At 37.8% G+C, this 27,284-nt stretch overlaps 2 protein-coding genes across 3 annotated transcripts in view; both read left to right on the forward strand.

Moving 5' to 3' along the window:
- DDX46 (DEAD (Asp-Glu-Ala-Asp) box polypeptide 46) overlaps positions 1 to 11,327 on the forward strand; it is a 40,730-nt gene extending 29,403 nt beyond the window's left edge. The window contains exons 19-23 of the mRNA XM_004686734.2: positions 1,490 to 1,663; positions 2,731 to 2,949; positions 3,266 to 3,410; positions 9,194 to 9,267; positions 10,686 to 11,327. Of these exons, the coding sequence (XP_004686791.1) occupies positions 1,490 to 1,663; positions 2,731 to 2,949; positions 3,266 to 3,410; positions 9,194 to 9,267; positions 10,686 to 10,733 (660 nt within the window). The 3' untranslated portion in view covers positions 10,734 to 11,327. The remainder of the gene's footprint in view (positions 1 to 1,489; positions 1,664 to 2,730; positions 2,950 to 3,265; positions 3,411 to 9,193; positions 9,268 to 10,685) is intronic.
- A 6,223-nt stretch (positions 11,328 to 17,550) lies between these two features.
- LOC101630308 (chromosome unknown open reading frame, human C5orf24) lies at positions 17,551 to 27,212 on the forward strand. Of its 2 annotated transcripts, XM_004686736.2 has the most exons (3): positions 17,551 to 17,838; positions 22,769 to 23,195; positions 24,894 to 27,212. In XM_004686736.2, exons 2-3 carry the CDS (start codon positions 22,772 to 22,774, stop codon positions 24,932 to 24,934), a joined length of 465 nt encoding a protein of 154 aa, XP_004686793.1. In that variant the 5' UTR covers positions 17,551 to 17,838; positions 22,769 to 22,771; the 3' UTR covers positions 24,935 to 27,212. The 2 variants fall into 2 exon arrangements, with proteins under 2 accessions (XP_004686793.1, XP_004686792.1); XM_004686735.2 differs by having other exon boundaries at positions 17,554 to 17,838; positions 22,769 to 27,212.
- The last annotated feature ends 72 nt before the right edge of the window (positions 27,213 to 27,284 follow it).

Consider the following 27,284-nt stretch of genomic DNA (forward strand, 5'->3'; position numbering starts at 1 on the left):
ACTGTCTTGTATAACCCACAGCAACATTTGTGACTCCATCTTCTGCAGCCTGGGTGCAGCTGACAGTGAACTTCCAAATCCGCTTTTTATTTTCACTTTCCTTTGCTGCAGGTTTTTTTTTTTTTTTTTTATATGGGTGCCATGGTGGCAGTGGAGGCGAAATGGGCAAAGACACCTTGTTTTTTTAACTCAGAAATCCTTAAGCATGTTTAATCTTTGATCATAGAAAAAAAATTTTCGACATACCTTTGTTCAGAATACAATTTTGGAAATCAGTAATAGAACTGACATTGTCATTTGAGAAATTGAGGCCCAGAAAACTTTTCTTTACTTCCATGCTGGTATTTGAGTGCAGCCAGGGCCAGAAGCTAGGTCATCTATGAACCTAAGACACTTCTCAAGAATACTGGTACAAAATTCATTTAAGTTGATGTTTTTTAGTTACCTGTTTGAAGTTTAATAAATCAATAAACATGTAATCTCACAGCTCAAGAGGGTCAGGAAATCAGGAGCCATTTAGTCAGGTATTTAGGGGTTCAGGTCTCCTTGGGTTGCAGTCAGGCTGTTTTGTCAGTGGTCATCTTCAGATGACCACTCACTTGAGTATGGCAAGATGCCTTTGTTGTCTTTACTCTGCCTTGCATGTCCTTATGACATGTCCCCATCAGAGGGAGTGATGGGAGAGGAAAGGCTTTAGTACCTTTTATGACTAATCTCTGAAGTCATGTCTGCTAGAAGCAAGATAGTAAGTACAACCCATAATTGGGTAGAGGCTCCACTTCTTGAAGGAAAAACTTAAAATTTTTAAGGTTTTCTTTTAAAGTCATCCCAGTTTTTTTAATGTTTTGAACATTTTTTCAAAAAAATTTTAAAAGATTTATTTATTTATGCATACAGAACTGGGGTACAGGCCAGAGGTGCGGGGTATGGGGGTGAGAGGGTTCACCAGAGACAGAAAATACATCCCAATTTAGCAAATGAGGATGATGTGCTGTCAAGACACAGCAGTCAACATGATGCAGCTGACTTACTCCAAGACTCAGGCCTGGAGAGCAGATCATATTGCAGTGAAAGAGTCTAGAAGGAGGCAGAACTCACATTCTAGTCTTTTGGCTTCTTTTTTAATTTTTGTAGTTACACCTAAGTTGGTGTTTTTATTTTTATTTTTTTAAAGATTTATTTATTTATGCATATAAGGACTGGGGGGATAGGGTAGAGGGATGGAGAGTGAGAGGATTCACCAGAGACAGAATAGGGAACGGAGCAGGGAGATTGACTGAAATACTCTGCTGAGGGGAGCAGCAGGCAATACAGGAGAGTTCTGCTGTGCCATGTGGGTCAACTTCCTGGCCAGCTAATGACTCATGTTGCAGTGCTTGTGGATAGCTTCATAGTGCTGCACTTTTACCCCTTGCACCACCAGGAAGGCCCCTAAGTTAGTGTTTTTAATTCTATTTTTACTAAATTTGTTTTTTCTTTCCTTGTCTAGATTGATGAGCAAATTGAAAGCATGTTTAATTCAAAGAAGAGAGTGAAAGATATGGCAGCTCCTGGAACATCTAGTGTTCCTGTTCCCACGGCAGGAAATGCTGAGAAATTAGAAATTGCCAAGAGATTGGCTCTTAGAATTAATGCTCAGAAGAATTTGGGCATTGAGTCTCAGGTATTAAGTAATTTGTTCCGAGCCTTAGTTACTACTTTTATAAGTTCTTTGATATAAATATTTTTTAGTAGTTATGTCTACACAAGTAAATGAATTGACCTAAACTTTAACATTGTTTGAATACAGAATTCTTTGATAGTTGCATTTGAATGCTTTCACCAATGTGATTAAATGAGGTCTTAATGCCTACTCTGGGAGGCATGTTAGCTTTGGTTGTTTTGTACTGTAATACTCTAATTGATCTTACTAGATCTTATTTACATAACTTTTTCTCTCTAGATCTTTCACTGGTGGGTTATGGGGCACATAAATAACTTCTTAGAAGTGTAAACACAACTGTACAACTCAAACTAGCATGAGTTTAAGCAGTGGGAAATGTGTTAATCTATTTTACATGCCATCTTTTGGGAGTTGTTTCTTTTTTTGGTAATTAAGAGTAAATTTCATGAAATTCCCAAAGAAAAGATTGTTAATTTTAACAGCATTTTATTTATTTATTTTAAAAGATTTATTTATTTGTTCATACAGAACTGGGGTATAGACCAGCAGTGCAGGGGCTGTGAGAGGCCTCACCAGAGACAGAGCAGGGAGCAGAACAGGCAGATCGAGGAAGTACACTGCTGAGGGGAGCAGTGGGCGAGCCAGGAGAGGTCTGCAGCGCCATGTGGTCACCTCCGGGGCCGGCGGGGATTGAACTCATGCTGAAGTGGCTTTAGCTTCCCAGTGCAGTGCTTTAACCTGCTGCGCCACCAGGGAGGGCCTTAACCACATTGTAAAGAGTTTAAGACAGGACTCTGTCCACCACATATGTAGTGCCTCAGCTGGGATGACCAACCCAGAAACCAGACTGGCTGTATTTTTAACACACACACACACACACACACACACACACACACACACACACACACACACACACACACACACACACACTACACACACACACAATACACACACACACACAATATATAGAGAGTAATAATAATATAGTAATAATCCTAGAGAGTATTAGGTCCCAGTCTCGTCTCTACCCTCAATTGAGATTTGACTGTAGGTCTTTTTTACTACAGGATGTGATGCAACAGGCCACCAATGCAATTCTCAGAGGTGGCACCATTTTGGCTCCCACAGTATCTGCAAAAACCATTGCAGAGCAACTCGCTGAAAAGATCAATGCCAAGCTCAACTACGTGCCTTTGGAGAAACAAGAAGAGGAAAGACAGGATGGTGGACAAAATGAATCTTTCAAGAGATATGAGGAGGAATTAGAGATCAATGACTTCCCACAGGCAAGTAGCATTTATTTAAGCTTTACATTGTAGAGAAAAACTCTTGCTTTTTGAGAAGTAAAATTCCCTTCTTTAAAACTTATGAACATTTTAATAGGTACTTTGTAGCTACATGGGAATAATAGTAAAAGTACATGTATTTTTATGACTGTTTTATAGGTACGTTAGGATCAAAGTGAACTTTTGTGCAGATAGGGGTTAATGATAATACTGGTCATAATTTGGTTTGGACAACCTTTTCTTTTTTAGCACAGTTGTTGTTTTTTTTTTAATTCTCTTATGAACTGATTTTTTCCCCCACTTTTTCTGTCTTTAGACTGCTAGGTGGAAAGTTACTTCGAAGGAGGCGTTGCAGAGAATTAGTGAATATTCTGAAGCCGCAATTACAATCAGAGGAACATATTTTCCACCTGGCAAAGAACCCAAGGAAGGAGAACGGAAAATTTACTTGGCAATTGAAAGTATGTACTATTCAGTTTCTCTTGAGTTGGATCAAGATTTATGTAAGTGTAATAGACAGAGAGAGAATGTGAAGTCAATTCTAGAGAAGACTGTAAGTCAGGACAACCTTTAAGAAAAAAACTCCTTATATTAGCTGAGGCCTTTGTTTTGAAATTTAGTGTATACACAAAGGTCATGATACGTGTTAGACCTCTCAATTTTAGGGCCAGAAGGGTTGAAGCACCGCGCAGCCACTGCAGCACCAGTTTGATCCCCTGCCAGGGGTTGACCCACATGGCCTGGCAGACCTCTACTGACCTATTTGCTGCTCCCCTCAGCATTGTATTTCAGTGAATCTGCCTGTTTTGCTCTCCACTTGGTTTTTGGTGGATCCTCTCACCCGCCTCACCTCTGACCTGTACCCTAGTTCTGTATGCATAATAAATCTTTGGGAAAAAAAATCTCAGTTTCAGCAACTCAGAAAATAATACATGTTGGAGATTGGTCTGTTTATGTTTGTGATACAAACAGTCTAGAAAAAGTTTTGATTAGAAAGTAAATTCATTCTTTTAGTCTACTTAATGAATGTTTTTCTAAGCAAATATTGTCCCTGAAACTGTGCCCATGAAGTTTGTGTACACCAAAGAAAAGCATACGAGGATGATTCAGACCATCAGTCAGAGGATATAGTAATGTGTTACCTAAGAGCTATCAGCTTTGAGTTTTAATCTTATTTCATACCTTCATGATTGAATTGGAAAGACAGTTTCCATTTTAACTTTTCTCTAACATGTTATTCCACTGCATGTTAGTATAGTGTCCCTTCACTTACATTTTATCTGAACACTTTTGAGATAGACTTTTGAAGTGTAGATCGCCAGATCCATTTAGTTAATGAACAAGTAGTTGTTGACTACTGTTGTTGGAGCCGGGTAGGGTTTCGATGCACGCCCCCCCTGGTGGTTAAATGGTGTAGATGCGGCCGAGGTGCTACTTAAGGCCACATCACCGCAGACAGCACTGTAGTACTCTGAACTGTATGTGTCACATCTAACTGTATTTCACCAGTCTCCAACTTTTTTTTTTTTTTTAAAGATTTATTTATTTATGCATACAGAACTGGGGTACAGGCCAGAGGCTCAGGGGCGGTGAGAGGCCTCACCAGAGACAGAGTGGGGAACAGAACAGGCAGATGGACGAAGTACACTGCTGAGGGGAGCAGCGGGCGGGTCAGGAGAGGTCTGCCACGCCATGTGGTCTCCTCCGGGGCAGGCGGGAATCGAACTCATGCGGAAGCGGCTTTTAGATTCTCAGTGCTGTGCTTTAACCCGCTGCGCCACCAGGGAGGGCCCCAGTCTCCAACTTTTACCTGCTTTAAGTTTCTTCACTGTCCTCACCACTTAGAAATTATATTCTCATTTCTTGTCTTCTAAATATCTGTGAATGCTGTGACTTTGTTATCTGCTGTATTCCCAGTGCCTTGCACAGGTAGACACTTGATAATCATTTTCTGAACTCTGTATCTGGTTAAGAAAAGAACGATTTAAATTCTTCAGGACCCAAAATTTTATTTTCCTGATATATCCATTTGATCTTGGTAAAGCAGCACTGTCCAAAGGAACACTTTGTGTTTGCCGTGGTACACTTGAAATATGGCCACTGGGACTCAGAAATTTAAATTTTTAGTTAACTTTTATTAATTTGAATTCAAATAGCCTCATGACTGGTAGCTGCCACATTTGATAGCTCAAATCTAAAATTTGTTTTTGAAAGATAGATTCTTATATTCATTGAATATATATATGTATATATAGTAAATAAGAATTCTTGCTACTTAATTTTTTCTTGTTGTATCTTGGTATTCCTTTGATTTTTGTGAAGACTTTATAGTTTTGGTTAAGTTCCTTTTTGCAATAAGTATATTCTGAAGATGATTTGGTCATATACCAGTAATTATTTTTAGGGTTTGATTCTTTCCTGGCCAAAACAAAGAGAATTTCACAAATAATTAGTAATTAGTGCAGTGCCCGTCTAGTCACTTTCCCTTTAATTGGTCAGCTCATATTGTTTTTGTGAGACTACTTAGTCTAAAGAGTACAAGAAGAGAAACACATGTGCAGTGTGCTGCCTACCCACCCCAAAGGAGAAATTACTTCCTGGCCAAAAATACTTGATTGGGTAGAAGTTAAAAGACAGAAAAGTTCCATTACCAAGAATCAGCTGATTTTTTTCCTTGAGTAAGTGTTTGCCTCATTTCTATGAATTTTAATTTCCAGTATTCTTATGTGCTTGTAGCAGTTTTTTGCCTATTTTGTTTGCTAATTTTGTAGAGGGACAGACTTTTGAGTTCCCTGCTGTACCATTTTTGCTGATGAAACTCTCATGACTGAACTTGAAGAAACCACTAACGCTAAATTGTGACAAAGATAGAATTTAAATGCAGTCTTTTTGTTTTTTCTTCCCCTGTTAGTGCTACTCGACATTATTATGCATTGAGATTCACATATATATTTTGAAATGGTGTACCAGATATGTGGGTACAGTCTTTGGCTGCATTGCATTTTTTGCTGAGTGACTAACTTTGAGAAGCTTTTTCACCCATTTCAAGTCAGGCTGCAAGTGGCACCCTTTGTTTTTGACAGACTTTTTGGTCTGCCAGTGAGTCAGTGTTTCCCAGTTGTGTGACACTGTTCCTCATTGTATAGCAAGATGCTGACACCACAGATCTTCAAGGAGAGAAGATTACACTGGCATCTTTCTGCACTTGGGGCTGTGCACATCTCCTTTACTATTGCGTTTATTATGCCGTGTGGGATGGAGATACCGTGACATCCAGGAGACACTGATGATAAAACCTTAGATAGATATAAAGCAGCTTTTTATCCTCAACTTGAGTATCATGTTCATTTGTGAAGCAAAACCAATTTTGCCTACCTTAGTAAAGATAAGTAAGAGATGTAATTGTTTGCTTTGAACAAGGTTTCTCTGTGTAATTTTTTGAAGGTTATTATGCATAGTAGTACAGTATAATTAATGTACAAGTATCAAGATTCCTTTTAAATATAGCTTTACTGGCACACATTTCCTGTGCTACCATAGGAAGTAAAATGAGATTTCCATTGTGTGCTGACAGTTTCTGCTGACTTTTCCATCCACCAAGAATGGTTTTGAGTCAACTTCTCTTCTTTGTCAACTAGTATTTAGGAAATGATATCTAATTTTTATAATCCAAGCAAGCTTTTTTCCCCTAGTAAAAAGATAACCTTGTCAAAAATGAATCTTGAGAATTCTAGGGGTATAATGGTGCACGGTATTGGTCATTAAAATCGTTTAAAGCTTTGAGAATTTTCATAGATGATTAGATTTTTTAAAAGGTCTTTTAGTTTTTGAAGCTCCATCCAAGTCAACAGAACACTAATAGGAAGAAAACAGGTGTTGAAAGGAGCCTAGTATCATCTGTTTCTAGTTCTGTAATTGGAGGGACCCCACTGCCTGGCTCCTTGGAGGCTCTGTGTGGCTCAGCAACGCCAGGCCTCCCACCAGGTAGCGGGAAGGAGAACAGGAAGGACTTACGTGCCTAGCCAGCCCGTATAATTTATACAGCCTGTTTTGTGCCCTCTCTTTTTACTAGTGGAGAATCCCTTAAAAGCAGCCAGAGTTGTTTTAGGAGCAATGAAAGGAAATGCCTCTTTTTCATGGCAGCTTATAAACATATGTAACCTATTACCCAAAGAAGCTATATAAGTCAATTTTAAACTGGCCCAAATGGTCAAGCCCTGAGTAAAGTAGGAAAATTACTCTTCCACTTGGATCTAGGTAAGAGTATCATTTTCCTTTTTAAAATTAAAATATTATGTATATCAGTAACCCACTTTATATCAGCTTGTGCCAAATAGCATACTTTTATTATGATTGTAGTGTTTCACTCTGACTTGAGTCTTGATTCTACCCTTGCCTTCACTTTACCCACCCCTTTGTCCTTCTTGCATCCATCTTCTCCACGCTTTGAAATGTGATTGGCAGGTAGTGGGGTTCTATAACTTAGATGAGATGTGTTTCTATGATTTCATAGCTACACTCATGGCTCTTTCCTTCCTATCATTAAGCCATTTCTTCTTTCTCACTCAGGAGTTGAAAGTTAATCGTATCTAGTAAGAGGAAAAATTTTTCCATTTCTTATGAATTGTTTTTCCTCATTTGGTTTTCATACACAGAATGTTAGAGTGTATTCTCTACATTGTGTGGCCTTTTGCTTTTTGACATTATATTCCTAATCCTTAATATTTAGCCTACTATGATATAGCTTTTTTCCTTTTATCTTTGTGTACTGTGCTACCTGTCCAGATTTATCTGTGCCTTTCCCCGCACCCTCATCCCCCTCAACCCCGCATGTCCTCTGACTTCAGATCCCTCCCCATCTACCCTTGGTGAGCCTCTAATCTCTTTCTGAACTTGTTGTCTGTATATCTGTTGACTTTAGTGCTGTTTTTAATGGATATCCTATGAGCACTTGAAATTTTAGCGATCTCAGAATTGAATTTCACCATCATTACCCCTGATAAAACCTAGTGCTCCTCTTGGATTTAGTATCTTACTTGTTCTAAATTTCTTAACCTGCCACTCAAAAACGTGTTTTCGTAATGAGAGGAACACAATTCTCTGCACTCAATGAGGGAAAACACAACTCTTCCTGGAAAAGTCTGGGAAAATTACTTAGAAGAAGTAATATTTGAGGGGCCCTCCCTGTTGACACAAGGGGTTGAAGCACAGCACGGCGAGGCTATTTGCGGCCACTGCAACATCACTTTGATCCCAGCCAGGGGGATCACATGGTGTGGCAGACCTCTCCTGTCTTGGCTGCTGCTCCCCTCAGCAGTGTGTTTCAGTCAGTCTGCCTGTTCTCCCCACTCTGTCTCTGGTGAATCTTCTCACCCCCTGCACCTCTGGCCTGTACCCTAGTTCTTGCATGTATAAATACATAAATAGGTTTTTTTTAAAGTAATATTTGGAAATTACTCTGATGGACTGCTATTTCGTACCTTCCTCATTTATTATAATATCTTTTACAAGTTTGTTTTCTAATAATCCACAAGTTCATAAAGAGTATGAATTGAGTTTTTGTATAATGGCTTTCACTATATGTCTTACATGGTGGATGCTTAATGTTTTTTGAATTAATAATTATGGATAAATGTTTCTGACCTGCTTTATCCACCTGGCTGTCTTACCATATTTTTCTCTCTTTCTCTCACACCTCCTCAAGCATGCTGTACTTCTCTTACTTTTCAGTAGTTATGCATGCCATTCTTCATCTGTTCCATTGCATATGTGATTCCATTTGCAGAAATACTCTCCATGTCATCTTTCTTCCCTTTGCTTTGCTAGTCTTCCCTTCATATTTAAGATTTTGCTCAGATGACTTCTGGAACATTTGCTAACTTTAAGGACCTAATTAATGTTCAGTAAATATTTCTCTTTAATTTTTTCTTACTCTCTTTTGGGAAAATTGCTAATGATCTTTTCTCCCTTCCTTTTAATCAACTTATCAAGAATTCTACTTAATGTTTCCATGGTGGTTACATTTGAAAATCTAACAGTAATCAGAATAATAAGCAGCCTTTATATAATGTGAATGATATTTCACCAACATTAAAAGACTCTCCCACTAGTCAGTACCGTGTTTCTAAAAGTCACCTATGATAATTTCCTATTTGACCTTGATGACAGGGATAAACTTGTAGTAATAGAAATAATAATAATAGGGCTCTAGTAATAGGAATATTGTTTTCTATACATTCTCCAGGTGCCAATGAGCTGGCTGTGCAAAAAGCAAAAGCAGAAATCACCAGGCTCATAAAAGAAGAGCTGATCCGGTTGGTAAGTGAAAACCTCAAGGATTTATTTGCTTTAATAAATGTTTTATTGAACTATAACATATATATGCAGAAAAACACAGATTATAAACATTCTGCTTAATGAGTTTTCACAAACATAATGATGTGCTCACCCTCTAGATCAAGAAATACAGAGCATTACCAGTATCCCAGAAACTACCCCTCATTCCATTCTTGTCGTTATTCATTTTCTCCAAATGTAACAATAGCCTGATTTTTAACATGGAGGTTAAATTTTGCTTTTTAAACTCCATATATTGAAATCTTTACAACATTTGAGGAAATCACTCTGTGTTGCAGTATGGAGCACTAGTCCATTTTTAGTGACTGTGTAGTATTTACATTAATATACCACAATTAGTTGATATATTGGACTTTGGGGTTTTTGTGATTAATGTTTCCATGAGCACTGTTCCATGTCTCTGGTATACATTACTCTTGGGTAAAGTCAGGGAGTGGAATTGCTAGTTAGAAGGTATATGTATTTTAATTTTCCATTGTTACTGCTAAATGATTTTCCAAAGAGGTTGTATGTTTACATCCCCTCTAGCAATGTATGAAAATTTCATTTGCTCTGCAATTTGCCAATACAGGTGTTGCCATGTTTTTAAATCTAGGCAAGGAATTAATGTGAATTTGTAGAAAGCCCCCTCTTATAGGTCTTCCCAAAGATCAGACACATCACTGTGTCTTCAGTGTCAGTAGGAGTTTGTAAATTCTCCCTATAATGTGTAGGGGTGAGGCTCCTTTTGAAAGACAGTATTCTTCCTCTAAGTATGGGAGTTTGTGGGCCTTTCTAAAATTTCTCTTACAGAATACTTTGGGGAGATAAACATTTTAAAGAATAAATGGTACACAAAACGAGGGAAGAAGAAAGAACCACCTTTAAATCTAGTGCTTAAAACTAGGTGTTTCGTGCCTCCGTGTAGGGGTTAAAATCTCAGCACTGTGAAGCCGTAGCATGAATTCACGTGGCGCAGCAGACCACTCCTGACCTACCTGCTGCTCTCCTCAGCAGTGTGTTTCAGTAGATCTACCTGTTCTGCTCCCCATTCTGACTCTGGTGAATCCTATTACTATACCTTTGGTCTCCAGTTCTTCTACAAATAAATAAATGAATCTTCCCAAAAAAAAAAAAAATAACTGTTTCACAAAGAATGATGGGGGGAAAATTTGTACTTTTAGGCATCAGCACCATTAAGTTGTTTCAAAATGGATGTGAAAGAGTAGTTAGGAAAACATAGAGAAATGATTATTGAACAATTCTTCCTGAACATAATAGTAGCAATTAAAATGTAAATATCCCATAGTTTTTAGAAGTTTGTATAGGAATAGATCTCTGCAGGTGTTACTGCTTTTTCCTTTTTCTGATCATGTGCTTTTTTTTATTTTCTATTACAGCAAAATTCATATCAACCCACAAATAAAGGGAGATACAAGGTCTTATAAAACATCTGGAAAAAGCTTTTTACCTGTACTGGTCTGTGATACACGTGGCAGTTGTCTGCAGTTTACAGTGTATTGTAAATTAAGATATTTTAAATTCTGTCTTGCTGATTTTTTTAAACACAAGAAACCAGTATTTGCTAAAAAAATATCTTTCAGTAAGTAGCCCAAGAACTATCAACCTATATTTAAATTAGGCCTGTTTTCATAGTATGTCCTTTAAAATTTAAATGTCAATATTTTAAATATCTGAATAGTATTCCAGAAGTTTGACAAAATGGAAATTTTGGACTTCCTGTTGAAGGTAATAGTAATAAAGTACACAAGTCGCTAAAGGTCTATTCTCCTTATCCTCTTGCAATGAAATTGTGATCGCCTCCTTAAAAGGTAAAATTCTCCAATTTTGTGTGACCTCTCCCCACCCTCCCCACCCCCTTGAGCTTAAATCTCATTGGACTCAGTGGAACAGTATGAAATGGATTTAAGAATGTTACAACTAAATTTTTACAAAAAGAATTGGGAGTTTTTGTTTCAATTTTTACTGTTGTAAATGGGGAACAGATGGGCTGCTTTTTGGTTTTGTAAAATTAAAGATTTGTAGTATAAGAGGTTTTTGTGTTTCTTTACAATGCAAAATGTTTTAGTGTCTACTACTTTTAGGTTCTTTTTGTAACCTCTGTCCAATGCCTACCTACTGACTTTATAATCTTAATTAAAAGAAAGTGATTTTTAGTCTGTAAACAGTAATACAATTCCTTTTCCCCTTTGAAAGCGTTTCTTTATGTCTCTGTACATACGGTATATACAAGCAACCTACTAATTCTTTTTCTTTGGAATAACTGAGTAACTTGTGAATTTTCTTTCTTAAAATTTTTCAAGTGCAGTGATTCTACCCCTTGCCTTCACCCAAATTTTAGACTTAGACCTAATCATCTGGAATGAAATGTAGTTCACAAGCAGTCAAGTTACTTTATTAAACCCTCAGTTTTAATTCCTGAAATTTATTTATTTAAACTGTTGCAATTGTATCACTTCATATCCTTTTCAAGACTCCTGGTATGTCAGAACTTCATATTGTTAATGGCTTATTGAAAAAAAAGAAAATGTTCATGAATGAAAAAGTTACTTTGAGTATTCTTGACTTAAGAGTTCTTTTAAAAAGAAAAGAAAAAACATCTATAGCTGTTGAATTGTTCTAAACTAAATGACAAAGTGATCAGGAATCACCTTCATTATTTTTTCAGCACAAAGTTATTCTTACCAAGACAAAGTGATCAGGAATCACCTTCATTATTTCTTCAACACAAAGTTATTCTCACCGAAAAGCTGATAGATAATTGGGGAATATTTTTGGATCCCTATCTGTCTTTCTAACAGGAAGAAAACAGAACACAGACAACGTCATAAAACAAACAAAAAAATTACTTATTCTAGATATCTTGGGCTCCCTTCTTCCCCCTCATCTCCATTCTATTTATTTGCTCTTTATTTTTTCTTAACCCAGTGATAGTTTATTTCCCTTGGTAGGATGTGGCGGTCCCTCACTGGGCATAATTGGTGCTCCCTTCACTGCTAGATCACTTGTGAGATTCAGAGTTTGACATAATTTTATTTTTACTACCTTTATGTTTGTATATCTAGTTATAATGAACCACTGATAGTCTTTTGGTCTACAATGTAAGGATTTGTTCTAATAGTACATTTTTTTTAGTGTCACACTGAGTCTTTGATTTTTAAGATTTGAATGATGTACAGATTTGTTTTTTAATGCATTATTAATATTTGCTCATGTTTTCTAATTTCCTTATAAAATAAAGTTAATTCAATCTGTGTTTTCTTAAAATTATCTTTGCTGAGATGTTTTCTGCTGTTTTGCTAGCTTAAATACATAGACTTGGGAAAAGTGATTAATACTCTATTTAAAAATCTAATCATTCAATACCCATAATGCACAGTTGTATCCAAAAATATCCTCTTGAAAGAGCTTCAGTCTTTGATGGTGTTTTTTTTTTAGCTTAAGATAAATAGGTGCTGTAGGTGAAATAATAGGTTCAGGTGCCAGTCAATATTTTACCAGTGCCACTTGGTCATTTGGAATGTAAGTATGGAATAAAAGGACAATGGCTCTTAGACAATTTATCATTTGATTTGTTTCATGTCTTACCAGCCTTGTTGGTATACTCATAGTATTCAGTTGGTAATAACAGGGCATCTGATTGCCAGCCTTCTTTTGATCCACACCCTGTACACATAGTTTTTATTTGAGTAGCCCATGATACCCAGGATTCATCATTCCTGTGATGCCAACTGTGGGAATCTCCTTCTAGATGAGATACCCAGCCTTAAGAATCAGAGATTGTAACTTGGCAATCTCTGAGCCCTTTCCCTGTAGGTGGTCACTTGCTTTGCTTTGTAAAACCAGCAGCTAAGGCCCTTTAGTGACAGGTTAATGTAGGACTATTTAATACAGGAGCTGGGGAGAGGAGGGCCTTGGTGTAGTGTACATGAAAGATGCTGAGTTGTAGCTTAGCTGGCAAGAGTTCTGAGTGAGTAGCCCCATGTGGTCCCTGAAAATGTTCTTCCTCTTTGATCTGAGAGTGGAGCTACTAGTTCTTCATTGTGTTCATACTTTTATATAAGAATTAGAACGTACTGACATTTTTCTTATTAACCTCCTGTTTCTTCCATGAAAAATTAATATTTTCAAAGGATGTGTAAGTAAATATGAAGAATAAAAAAGTAAATGCATGAGTGGTATAGAGGGGATGGCATAACTTTTTATTCCATTTAGGTTTATAACCATCAAAAACAAAAAATCTCACTGGAGTGTGACTATTAACTTGAAGAACATCATCGTTTTTGCACACCACTTAATGAAAGATAATGCCTTACTCTAGGCCAGCTCTCTGGAGCTAAAGGTAGAGGTTCCCTGATATGTTACCCATTATGAGTTTGAAGGTTCGTTCTTCTGTTTTTCCCCTATAACAAGTTATAATTCTCCTCAGGCAGGAGTCCAAGTGGAAATGTGAAGAAAAATGTAAACAACTGTATCCTTGGAAAAATTCCCTCAATACCTGCGTTCTCACTTTTATAGTCCCTCTGTCCGAATTAGTATGTGTTTGTATGTAAGTGCATACCGTTAAGTCACGGGGTTGGTAAGAATTTACATTTGATTTTTTCTTTACTCATTTCAAAATGTGGCATCAGCATATAGACGTTCATAATTTTTAACTGAAGTCCTTGAAAAGAAATTCTAATTGTGCATTAATCTGGGGAGAAAATGTAAAAGCAGAAACTTTAGAATCCAGGTCAAAAATGGCAGGGTTACGTAACTGAGTCCTAGGGTTCTAGGCTGCTGGTCCCTGCTACGAGTTGGGAGGCCCATGTCAAGTGGCATCCCTGTGGAAAGCCCTCACCTTCATTGTTCCTCTCTGTGGGGTGGCAGTGAGCATGCTGAATGTCTTCCTGAAGTTACAGTGTGGAAAGCATGGGAGACCAAAGCTTATGTCCTACCTCCATCTCTACATGAGATCTAAGACTTTTCCGTGGGTTCTTGATAACCATGTTCTATAACCCTCATGTGACTCCACTGCTGACTGACTATGAAGATAAATAAAGAGAACCTGGGCTACCAAAAATAAAATGAAAAATAAAAAAGTTTAACATCTGGAGAAGTAAACTCAGTTGTTCTATTAATAACTGTAAAAGCTAGAATTTTCAGGGAAAAAATAACTTTTATTCTGTATGGTATATACCACGTGTGTTACATATTTGGAAATACCTGGTAGCCATTAGTTTTGACTATTAGGCTCCACAATTTTGCCTGTTACAAAGTAAAGATTTAGTCCAAAAAATTGGGACTTCCACAAAACCATTTAATTTCATTTGGCTGTTGGTAGTAGATAAATGTTTTAACAGCTTATAACAGCAGGTGCTTCTGTTAGTCCTCATGCTAAAGTGTCCATGGCCTTGTTTCTTTATTTCTAGGAAACTCAGACACCTGGATCCTTAAAGGTATGTTTTCTCTCCATTTTTGCCTTTTTGCCTAAGAACTGAGATTTCTACAAGTATATTGTAGACCTTTGAAAACCAGCCCAGGCCTCAAAACTCTGGCATAAGTCTCAGATTTGGAAAGTTCCATAGAGATTTGGGGTGGATACATAGGACTTCTCTGTAGCTTCCCCTGTCTAGCGTTACTATTAAACATGTCTGGGTGGCCACGAGTCTGATACTCATTCAAGTTTGAAAACCACTAAAAATCTTCATTTTGTTTTGTTCTTGGAGTTTTTGACTGTCATCTAAAGCAGTGTTTTCCAAAATGGGGCATATGTGCTATCAGCCTTTGAAAAGAAGGAAGAAAAAAACTAAGTCTTTTATTTCTATTTCCCTTTAAATCTTATTTAAAGTTGTTTGTATGAAGGTTTTGTGTGTCATACGATAGTGTATGTAATATTATTAGTGTTGGTTTATATGCATAACTACAAACTTACATACAGGAAGATATTTGGACAACTGACATGCTGCTCAAATGCTTTAAATATCTCATGTAAAATAGGGATGTGTTGATAACTATTTCTAAGTGTTGTGAGGATGAGATTAATTATGTGAACTTATATATAAAAAAGTATGTAAGAAAATATATAAAGATTTTAAGGTATATATGGATATATTGAAGTATAAACTTGTCATAGTAAACATTAGTACTATTATAATAGGTGAAAGAGTTGGTTTACTTACTGTTTTACCTTTCACTTGCTATAAGCTATGGACAGTCAGTGGCTACTAATAAAATTTATAAAGTGAGAATTGTTTCCCTATGTATATCTTTGTGTTCAAATGAAAAATTTTAAATGCACTTGTTGCCTCAATTGAAAGGCCTTTAGAGATAACCAGTTCTTAGCTATAGAAAAAATCCCTTTTATAGCCTTTCTTGCATATATCTACAGTCACCATTTATCATTCAAAAATCTCAGTAATTGGTGGTTTTATGATCTGACTTCCCTTGAGTCAGGCTGAAGTCATTGGAAAAGGAATGAAAACTATTGGATTGACTTCAAATTGCAAATTTGAATACCAGTTGTATTTCGAGGTGTACACTTTTGATTAAGACATGTTGGGAGTTAAGTCAAATCGTGTGGCATTTAAAAGTATGCTCTTATTAACAGTGAAGTGATGATAAATGTCTGTGCTCTAGAAAAGATCAGCACCAGTTGTACTTTGTACCTGTTCAGTAGGTACTGTAGTACCTCATCACGAGACCACCCTGAGACCGACCATTACCAGAAAATAGCAGTCACTGCATTTTAACACTCTACTCAGATTATATGATGCTTGTCTACCTTACAGAACGTAAACTGCTGGAGATCAACAACCATGTCTGTCCTGTGTCTCTACTATTTTTACAAGGATGACATTTTCTTCATTTCAAATGTGGAAATTTCTGGAAACAGTAATGGCTTGTTCAAAGTTAAGTCCCATAAGAGTTAAATGGCAGAAAGGCATTCCAACCCAGGAATGTCTGACTTCTCTTTACTCTACTTGTGCGTTGCACTTGCAAATTATTTGACCTTATTAGTACAGACGTTGCTAATGTGGTTTTATGGATAATACCATTTCAATTTTGTAGAGTAACGGAATAGTTATGGCACAGTAAGTGCTACAGTGCCCTCTCATATTCCACTGAGTGCAAAAAGAAAACTGAGAGGAAACTTGATTACACATTTGTTTTTTTTTTAAGGACTGCTTTACTGTAAAATCTGTGTACATATTTTAACTCTTCTATCTTGGCATTTTCCTTTCACATATAACCTATACTGCAATGAGTCCTGTCTTCTAATAGTTAGAATGTTGTTTTGAATCATGTCATGAAACCCTGCCTACCAGGAAATGAATGGGTTTGCCTGTCTTGGGTTTCCTTCCTGGTTTGTGTGTTCACCCAGAAAAGTTGTTGCTGCTCTTCTACTGGCACCACCACCCTGCGCTCCTGATGGAACTCTTCTTTTCGTTGGGTATCGGGGAAAAAGGACAAGTATGCCCTTCTAGCCTCTTCACCTCACCTAATAAAGTGTCTTCCTTTAAGTAACCTTCCCGATTCTGAATATATATTTTTTTCCAGTAACCCTAATTCTGACATCTTTGAATGCGCAGGAGAAAGAACCAACGAAACTAAGTGGCTTGTGATAACCGGGAGTCACGCTAGTACATAAAAGGCCAGGAGTTTATAAACAAAACTACATGTTGTGCCATCCCGTCCTGCGATAGTGGAATGATGAATATAGCTATTCCGAGGTCGTGAGTGTAAAAACAAAATCATAGGATGTTTCACAAAATGAGACTTCTCACCATAATTACTCAATACTCTCATTAGGTTTGCAGGTAGTGGTTTCACCCTACCCACCCACAACTGAAAGGACCAGGCCAACTCCTGAACTCCAGGGCAGCACCTTATAAAACCTAAGTAAATGTTTTTTTTCCCTGCAGCGATTAAAGCCGTTTTGGGAACAAGACTGCTGTTTTGGGTTTCCTTCCTAATTTTATTAGTGAGTTACAATCTGAGATAAGAAATGGGGTCAGTAGTCGCTCCATCACAGCACTGGGGTGAAAATTAAGTCCCCGGGTGTAAGTCGCCCCCATTTTGAGGGGTCCCGCCCGCCTCCGCAGAGCGCAGCCAGCACTCGGGTCTGGGCCGCCGCAGTTTAGACCCCGCCCCCGCCTCGTCGCGACGCGCAGGCGCAGCCAGGTCGGAGGGGCCTTGTCCCCAATCTCGCGTGCTGGTCGTCGGCGGGAGATTGGGTCTCGCGATGTGCGTGTGCGTGTGCGTGCGCGGTCCTCGCGAGCTCGCGCACGCCGCCCCTCGCAGTCCGGGGCTGTGGCGGCCTCTTCTTCCTGCGTCCGCGTCCGGGGCCGGTCCCCGAGTAGTGGCCGCGGCTGGAGCTGGGAGCCAGCGTCCGCCTCGCCGCCGCCGCTTTAGCCGCCAGCCCCTCCGCCTCGTACTTTCCTCTGCACGGAGCTGAAGCGGCGGACTGGGGAGGGAGCAGCGCCTGCGTGAGGTTCCCAGCCGATGGGCAGCCCCCGGGCACGCTGAGGGGCCGGACTACGAGCGGCTGAGGTAGGTGGGCGAGTGGGGGTTTGTCAGCGGATCGGGAGCAAAGTCCCGGCGCCTGGCGCTCGTGGAGATGCTGGGAGGCTGCGAGCGCCCGGGCCTAGGTAGCTGCTGAGAAGAGGTCTCCGACCCACGTCCGAGGAGGGGCGCTGGCCTAGCCGGGAGCGAGAGGAGGGGCCCCGGACGGAGCATGCTCTTCCCTGGGCGTCGAGCCATTATTGGGGGGAAATGCCTCCTGCGGCGAGGGGGAGGGGTTACCCTTTCTTTTCGTGGAGAGGTCAAAATCGGCAGCCCTTCCTCCCCGCGTTAAGTGAAAGCCTGCCGGCTTCGAGGGGGACGTGTAGATGGAGTGGCCTGCGGACTTGTACAGCTTGCAGAACTCCGCGTGCGCGGACCACGGTCTGTGAGTTGATTTTTGGCGAATAGAGCGCACCAACCTCGCCCTGGTGTGGGGGTGTATCTGCTGCAAAGTTGTTACCGATAACGCATTCACCGCTTTTAGGTACAACAGGTAATGCATTTCTAAACGTCCGGTGTCAAAGAAGGATTCTGGCACGGGGGAAACTGAGCCGCGGGGCACAATTAAGGAGTAGGAAGGACACAAAGGAGGCCGTTATTTATGTTCTGTCCCCCTGATCAAAACTTTCCCTGGTGGGGCAGGATGCTTAGTTGCTGGTATTTGTTTTGGCCTTTGCTGAGCAGAATTTCTGAATGATTGAGGTGGGTCACAGATGTACTTTCATTTAGCATGATAAGCCGTGTATGACTGTAATAACAAGCCACATGGCCTGAAATAAATCTCTGAGAATTATGTGACCTTTAGTCTGTGCAAGAGAGCTGAATTTGGGTTTCTTGAAAGAAACTTTTTCTCATGTTTAGAAAGCTTCAGGAATGCTTTGTGAAGCGCTAAAAATAGTTATAATCTGTACTAATAGTACGACTAAGCCTTAGTGTAGTGACGGCCACTTTCGAGAGAAGAGCAAGGAATTCTTTCGAGACCTGCCCACCGGCAGGCTTTAAAGGTTAAAACACACTGAAAGAACGTCAGTGAGACGGCAAGTGGTAGTATGTACTTTAAAATTCTAATTTGGTCGTAGTTAGAATATATAGAAGCTTAGTTTGATTCCCGTGTACTCAGCGAACTATTTTCAAAAGATAATTAACCTTTGATAATCTAGACAGTCTGTTCTGTAACTCTTGGTTTTCATTCAGTTCAAACTTGCTAGAAATGCAGCCTTCATTGACTCTTAGAAAAGTAGTAGCCTCCATGCACATTGAATGGACTCTGTATTACAATATGGGATGAAAGAAAGAACAGTTGGCTGGTAAGCACTGAGGTCAGAGTTAGTAAGTGTAGGATTAATGCTTATGTATGCAAATACTGGATATAAAAATTGGGGATTATGTACATACATATCTCATGTGCTAATTCCCATCCAAAGAGGTTGAAATCCGAAAGTAGGAAAAGACTGGTTTTAGCCGTTTTCCTTTTTTCGTTAGCTATTTACATGGGTAATTGTAATATTAATTTTCTTTCCAGCTTGTTAATCATTTAGTGAGTAAGCAGAGAACTATGCTATGGGAAATAAAATATAAAAGGTACAGAAGACTTATCCTTTAGAAATGTTTTAAGTCGGACCCTCCCTGGTGGTGCAGTGGGTTAAAGTGCAGCACTGCAAAGCTGGCCTTGGTTGCTTTGGTGGGAGTTTGATTCCTGCCCCAGAGGTGATCCACATGGCTCACCAGGCTTCTGGCTCACCAGCTGCTCTTCTCAGCAGTGGACTTGTCAGTTGGCTTGTTCTGCTGTCCACTGTCTCTGGTGAATCCTCTCACCGCCCCTGCACCTCTGACCTGTACTCTAGTTCTGTGTGCATAAATAAATAAATCGTTTTAAAAAAAAGTTTTAAGTCAGAATGTCATTGACATTCCAATAGAATAAATAGCTTTACTTCGGTCTTGTGTCCTGTTGCTTAGTACTTTGCATGGAGTTGACCCACAGTAAAGGCAAACTATGTCAGAAGTAAATTAGCCTACACAAGTCAAATGCATAAATATCTGGAGAAAATGAAAGGAATCAAAGATGTGTGCATTTAAAAAGAATTCAGATCTGCTTTTTTTTTAATAGCATGTTGTTTTTTCCCCCAGTGTTGCTTGACATCTTAGTAAAAATTGCCTTTAAAGGCAATTTGTTAAAACTTAATGTAATGTAAGCTGAAACTTTATATATTCTGAGTGCTAACAGATCATGAATTGTTGACATATATTAAGAGAAGGGGAAGAAAAATCCAGGAGGATTTTGGTAAGCTAGTGATAGAAACCTAAAAAGCATGAACTATAAAGAGTTCATGTAGATTGCAGAAGGAAACATTTTTTCCATTTATTGGTGGTATTAATTACCTGTGGAAGAGATCTTACTTATTTCTACTTTTTGCTAGAACTTCCAGCAGGGTGAACGCTGAATAATAAAAATCAAAACGGGGTCACTTTTTCTTTCTTAGTCTTTTGCTCCAAGGCCTGAATGTGTTTTTCTTTGTATTTAAGAGTGGTCTCTTAATCTAACTATTGGTAATAAACTGGTCATTTCTAATTTCTGTGTATATTTCTCAGTATGTTTATAACTTGAAAAGGAGATTTCCTTCACAAATCCCAGCATTGGCTTTTCTTCAGTTTGGAAAACAAATTTATTTGACATTGCAGAAAGGCTTTAGGGCTCTTCGGAGAGGGGAGAACTAAAGAGGGGAATAAAAAGCTCAAACAAGAACATTTTAAATTGGATCTTGCATTTTCATTTTAGTGTAACTGACTGGCTCAGTCAGTCAGGTTTGGATTTCACCCTCTGGCAGTATTTGAGAATGTCTGGAGAAATTTTTAGTTGGTATGAATTGGGAGCCAGTAAGAGCGCTACTAGAAGAGTGTCTAGTGGATTGAGGCCAGGGGTGCTTCTAAAACATCTTACAATGCACAGGGCAATCCTCTACAACAAAGAATTAGCTGACCGAAAGGTAGTACTTCTTGCTATTGAGAAAACCTGGTATAGTTGTTTATCCACTGAAATTGTTGATTCTAAGGTTGGATTAACTGAATCTGTATTTGACGTCACTGTTTTCTTCATGTGTGAAGAAACTGGCAGGTTGCTTCAAGTCTTTGCCTCTGTCAGAGCTAATAATAGTATATTCCTCATATAGTTGCCTGAGGATTAAATAAGGCAGTATTCAAAGTGCCAAGTGTACTACCTGGCACACAGAAAATGCTCAAAAATTGTTGGCTTACATTGTTTACAGATCTCCTTATTTCTCATCTGAAATAAGAATTGAGTTAGTGAAGTGAATAATAAATTACCTAGTTATTATGTGTTTGGAGAATGAGGAATTACCCTTGTTAATATTCGTGTTTTGCTCAGACTTATTTATGTTCTCATTTGAGTCTTTTGCCATAAACAAGTAACTTTTCATTTTAGATGTTTTCATAGGTGAGACTTTATGTCAGCTTGCCAACATCTTTATGTCTTGATTCTTGGCAAATAATCAGTAATAATTTTGACTCACATTAATTATTTGTTCTTAGCCTTAAGAGTAACTATTTTTATAACTGAAGGATTGGTTCAATTTTACATGTGTAAAGGCTGCAGGCAGTGGGCTTCTGTGGTGGCTGAGGGGTTAGGTATTAGTGCTGTCATGCTATCAACTAGTGTGGCCTGAGTTCAATCCCCAGCCAGGGAGCTGACTCACATATGGTGCAGCCCACCTCTTCTGTCATACCCGCTACTCCCCTTAGCAGTGTTTCAGTAAATCTGAGTGTTCTGCTCCCTGCCTCCCCCCTCTGGAAACCTCCTCCTCCCCCCTCCTCCCTACCTCTGGCCTATCTATCCCAGTTCTACTATGCACAAATAAACAAATCTTTAGTATATATAAGGGGTGCAAACAATAATTTAGGGTTGTCTTGCTGTGATATTAGTTTGTAATACATCCTTTATTAAGAATTAAAAATAGGGATGTTCTCATAGACAAAACAATCTTAGTGTTTGTTAATAAGTCACAGAGCTCTTGTAAGAAAAGATTCACACCATATTTCTGATCCCAGCAGAAAGCTTTGTTACAATACAACTTTCTGCCTTGATAACCATACCTTCAAAATAGGAATTTAAAAAACTGTTTTTTTTTCCATATTTTTGCAGTATAAGTCTCAGCTGTTTGTAGAAATGTTCATTCAGTTTAGCTAATGGAAATTTTTGATTACCCCTTATTGGTACTGCCTCCTGATTAGAATAGTTTGAAGGGAATCAGTATCTTAGGACAAGACTTTGTGTTCTTTGCGTAGTGCATTCCATCTTGTGTAAAGTGAGCATACACTCAAAATCTGTCTAAACAGTACATTATAGTATTGGTGAGGAAGTATCAACCTTGTGTATACTATGACCAGATCAGAAGAATGCATGTGAGGAAAACAATAACAAACCCTAGGGAAGCATGCTAACAATGTTAGACAAACCGGGGGTAAAAAAGAGTTCTTGTCTTTATTGTTGTTCATTGAAATGGGTTTAGTAAGCTAGAAGAGAGAAACCAAATTAAAAAAAAAAAACATAAAAAAACAAAATACAGGTTTTCTTTTCTATTTTATATAATTTAGACTTTCTAAACATACTTCTAAATCCGTATTGTAATTCAGTTACCTTTTCTAGAGTTTTTGTCCCTACTTGTAATTAAATTGAGAAAAACATTTCTCAATTTGAATCTGCTGATGTGTGTTGTTTAAAAGTAGTCTGTATCTTTGAGTCTCTTTTAAGTTAGTTTATAAGTGGTCTGTAGTCCTGCCTGTCAGCCTCACTTTAAATAGCCTGTATAATTGTTGGAAGATTCTACTTCCCCATTGAATGCAGGCATACAGACTTATATTTGTTTATGTGTATTTATGCATATTTGCCTTTTATTTTTGGTAGAAAATGATGCATCCTGTTGCCAGCAGTAATCCAGCTTTCTGTGGGCCTGGCAAGCCTTCCTGCCTCAATGAAGATGCCATGAGAGCTGATCAGTTTGACATATATTCCTCCCAGCAAAGCAAATACAGCCACACAGTCAGCCACAAACCAATGGCTTGTCAGAGGCAAGACCCACTAAATGAAACACACTTGCAGACTACAAGTGGCAGAAGTTTAGAGATAAAAGACGAACTAAAGAAAAAGAAAAATCTCAACCGGTCTGGTAAGCGTGGCCGACCTTCGGGAACAACAAAATCAGCAGGATACCGGACCAGCACAGGCAGACCCCTGGGAACGACCAAAGCAGCTGGATTTAAGACAAGTCCAGGCAGACCTTTGGGTACAACTAAAGCTGCGGGATACAAAGTCAGCCCAGGGAGACCTCCAGGTAGCATTAAAGCTCTGTCCCGTCTTGCTGATCTTGGTTATGGCTGTGGCACCGCTGCTTTTCCTTACCCAATGATGCATGGCAGAGCAGTTCACGGGGTAGAGGAAAGTAGCAGTGAGGTCAAGCCAGCTAGTGAGTGAGCGAAGCAGGAAAGGAGGGCCAGATTTCGAAGGAAGATTGTGAATAATCCCAAAGCTTCTTTTACTTAACACACATGAGTTTATGGCCTGGGTTTTCCAAATTTGTTTTCTCATTTGATTTTTTTTCATACTTTGCTCAAAAGCTGCCAGATGCTGCCAGATGCACTCAGGGCATGAGCAGTGGCATTCTGTTTGTACAAAGGTTCCAGTTAACGCCTACTAAAGCATTTTTGCTTTTCGTTTAGAGAGATGCTGTTGTATATTATTTCACTACTACTACTGGGCCATTCTAAGATGATTTATGTGCTAACCAACTGAAATCATTTTACCTGTTAGCTTGTGGAATAAGTCTACAATATAATAAAGATAATATCTAAGGTATTTTTAACTGATGGAACAAAGCAGACTAGTGATTCAGGATTACTTGAGGAAATGCTATGAGTCTTTGTAACTCTTATTTTCATGAGTCAGGACACAGGTATTTGTATGCTTTGGCACTTAACACTGATTTCAGATACTAAAAATCTTACTTAGAGTGTTCTAGGTTTCAGCAGCTTCTTATTTATTGACCTACATGGCATTAATTGATTTCGGCATTATTCCTAAAAGAACTATTTAGTGTTTACCTTTTAGCAATGATAGATTGCATATTTTCTAATTGCCCAGACACATATATACTAAACACTACCAACAATTCATATTTACAGGAAAAAATACTTTTCAATAAAAGCTGCACATTACATTTTTTGGTGAAATACAGTGTGTTCTGAGAATAGTATATTTAATATAGTAGAAAAAGAAGCATTTTTAAAGTCTGCCTGTAACTATAGTCACTACATTTTTGCCTTTCATATAACTTGAGTTTTACTAAATCATTATATTTAAAACATTCATTAATGTTTTTCATTTATTTAGAATAATTTAGGTTTTTTTCTAAGAAACTGTCCCATTGCATTAGCACTTACTATGGTATGAGGTTCATATCTACCAAAGGAAACATTGAATGGTAGACTATAAAGCTGATGTAAACAAAATAGTTTTCTGACTATCAGAATCTTAATTATTAAGAAATATATAGGAATCCACCTATGCATGAAATGTAAAAAATATGTTGGTTAGTTTAATTAAGTCTCATTGTGGCTCCAGGGAGACCACTACTTCCGAAAGAAGTTTTTTCCAACTGTTTGCTTTAGAAGCAAGATAGAAAAGAAAAAAAAATACTGGGTAGATAAGTATAGTAGGGATAGAGGGAAATCTCTTTCCCTTTTTTTGAGTAGTTTCCTTAGTTAATGGACATTTTATTTATTCTGAGTTTGTTCTAAATAAAATGAAAGACAAAAAACTGAATTTGAAAAAAAATTCTACTGAACTCTAAAGTTACAATGTGTATATTTGCCATTTTAAATGCCTTTGAAATTATGATACAGATTTGCAGGACCCAAAAACTTACAAATAATTGGAATTTTAAAAGGGTGAATATTGTGTTGTTAGGGCTGTCTCTCAATTAATGCAAACTCTGATTGCAAATGGATGTCATGTTTCATACCTTTTTTATCAGGAAAAAAGCAGCAAGCCTTCAGGTGTTCCAGTGATGCCTGACACAATGAGCTGGACTTTTTGCTGCTCTTTACAGTAAGAGGTGTTACATTGTATGTGGGAACTTTGTGTGCACTGGCATCTAAGACAGTGACCTCAACAATTTAGTGTTGCACAAAACATAGAGAACAATGTTGGATGACTACAAAATCAGTTGTAACATTCTGGCAGCTAGATTGAATTTTTCTTGCAGAAGTTTAAAATTTATTAGTTTACTCAGAACAGTATAACTTCTGACACACAGATGCTTACATCTTTATTCATTTGTTTATTTATCCACTTTTGTTATGTATTTTTCATTTAACTGTTACTCAAAGTGAAGATCATCTGACTGCTTAGTAATCCTCTTTTGAGTTCTTGAAAACATTTAAATGTCCTACCGTAAGATGATATATACCATTGTCAAAGCTTTGGTTTCATGTTGTGTTTTGTAGTATGTCCATTGGCATCTCCCTTTCAGTTTATTTTCAGTCCTAATTTTGTTACACACACCCTTCCCTTTCCTCACTGCCCCTCCCCGGTCTCCATCCTCCAGCACATCTACTCAGTGGTGCTGTGCAGTGTGTCAGAAGATAAAGCAGGTGTATTATTGTGTAATGAATTTTGTATACATGTTAACAAAATTGTTACAATGACTAAAGGAAATATGTTCATAACAGTGTTTATTAATATGGGAGCTATGTCCCAGGATAAAAGGGGAGAGAAGGCTACAGTTGTGAATGACTAACATCCTTTAGAAAGCTCAATTTGCTGTCATGAGAGCAGTTATCCGGAGTATTAGATCTGTATGCTGGTGAGCATCTCCTGATTCCACTTCCACTTTTCTCCTTATGAACAGCTTATTGGTGCCATGCTGAAGAGAAAGACATCTAAGTGATAACATGAATGAAGTCTTAAAGTATAAAATATTTTTACTTCTCTCTAATCTAAAGACTACATTGTGCATTTTTGTAACACTGTCTCTTGTCATGATAAACACTGAAATAGCATGTTAAACAATTGCCTACACTTTAATATAAGCAGATGGGGGAAACTGGCCTTTTCCTCAACTGTTTGATTGTTTATTGAAAGGTAAATTGCTAATTTTATATTGTGTAATTCTGTTCTTCACAAAATAGGTTTCACTATTCTGTATTAAAACTGTTGGTCAGAAAATGATCTGCTATTCAAGTAAGTTTGCTTTACTTTTTCCTTTAAAAATATTTTAACATGCCTTATTTATTATATTATATTAACAAATAAGGAGCTAATACAAATGAAATTTTCACTTTTTGACAGATATAACCTTGCATAATCTTTAGTATGGGATGATTTTGATACTATCTTTGGAGTTTTGCACTGGATATTAAAAAAAATACTCGCTCATTGTATTGGAAGAAAATATGTAGTGTCTGATTAATTTTTAATGTTTGGGGACTTTTTAAAAATCGGAGTTCAACTAGACTAAAACATTCTTTATATTTAAATTTACTTTTTAAAAGAACATCTGTCAGAGTAATAACAGTATTATTCATTCCAAACTGATGTTTGTATGAATTTACATGAATATTTTCATGAAATAAAGATTGCATTTCTTTGAGTTAAGGAGGAAAAATTTATCTAGGTCCTTTTATTAGATTAAAGGGAATCCATCCAGTGTAAGAAAACCCAATAGATGAGCTAATAAAAATAACTTATCCTTCATATCTAAGAAGCTTTAAAAGAACAATTCAGGGGGTGTTGATGATAACTGCTACTCTGTCAGTCATTGTCTCTATATGCAGTAAAATTTTGTGATCCCTTTATAGTAAAATATAAGAACTCACAACAGTTGTTTAAAACATTTTTACCCTGGACACACAATATTTTGATGTTGTGCTTTTGTTATAGTTTAAGTATATGCTATTAAACTCTAGGATGTATCTGAATCTTTCCTTTGCTTTTCAAATCTTCCCTCCCTCAAGGATATAAATCTGTGTTCTCACAAAAATGTTTTTAATCTGATCATTTGAAAATGCACCAGTAAATCAAGTGTATGATTATAGCAATCAGTTCACTTGGATTCTTTAAGTCTCACAGTTTCCTTTTCCACAGATAATAATGGAGAAATTAATCACCAATTAACTGATTAAAGCACGCTGTCCTCTGCTGTAAAAAGTCTGAATAGATACTGTGTATGTTTGTATGTCCATGAACTTGAGCTACTCGTGTGCAATTATGTGTATGGGAATGGAGTAGTGTTCATGATTTGTATCTACATCATCATATGGATGTATATTTATTAATAAAGTCATTACTTTAAAACCAACTATGTTTACAACTTAGAATATTTTTTACAAGTGGGGATGATAAATGGTAAGCTCTTCTCATGACG

This window comes from Condylura cristata, unplaced genomic scaffold, assembly GCF_000260355.1.
Source record: "Condylura cristata isolate star-nosed mole 26May11 unplaced genomic scaffold, ConCri1.0 scaffold00021, whole genome shotgun sequence".
NCBI lineage: Eukaryota > Metazoa > Chordata > Mammalia > Eulipotyphla > Talpidae > Condylura > Condylura cristata.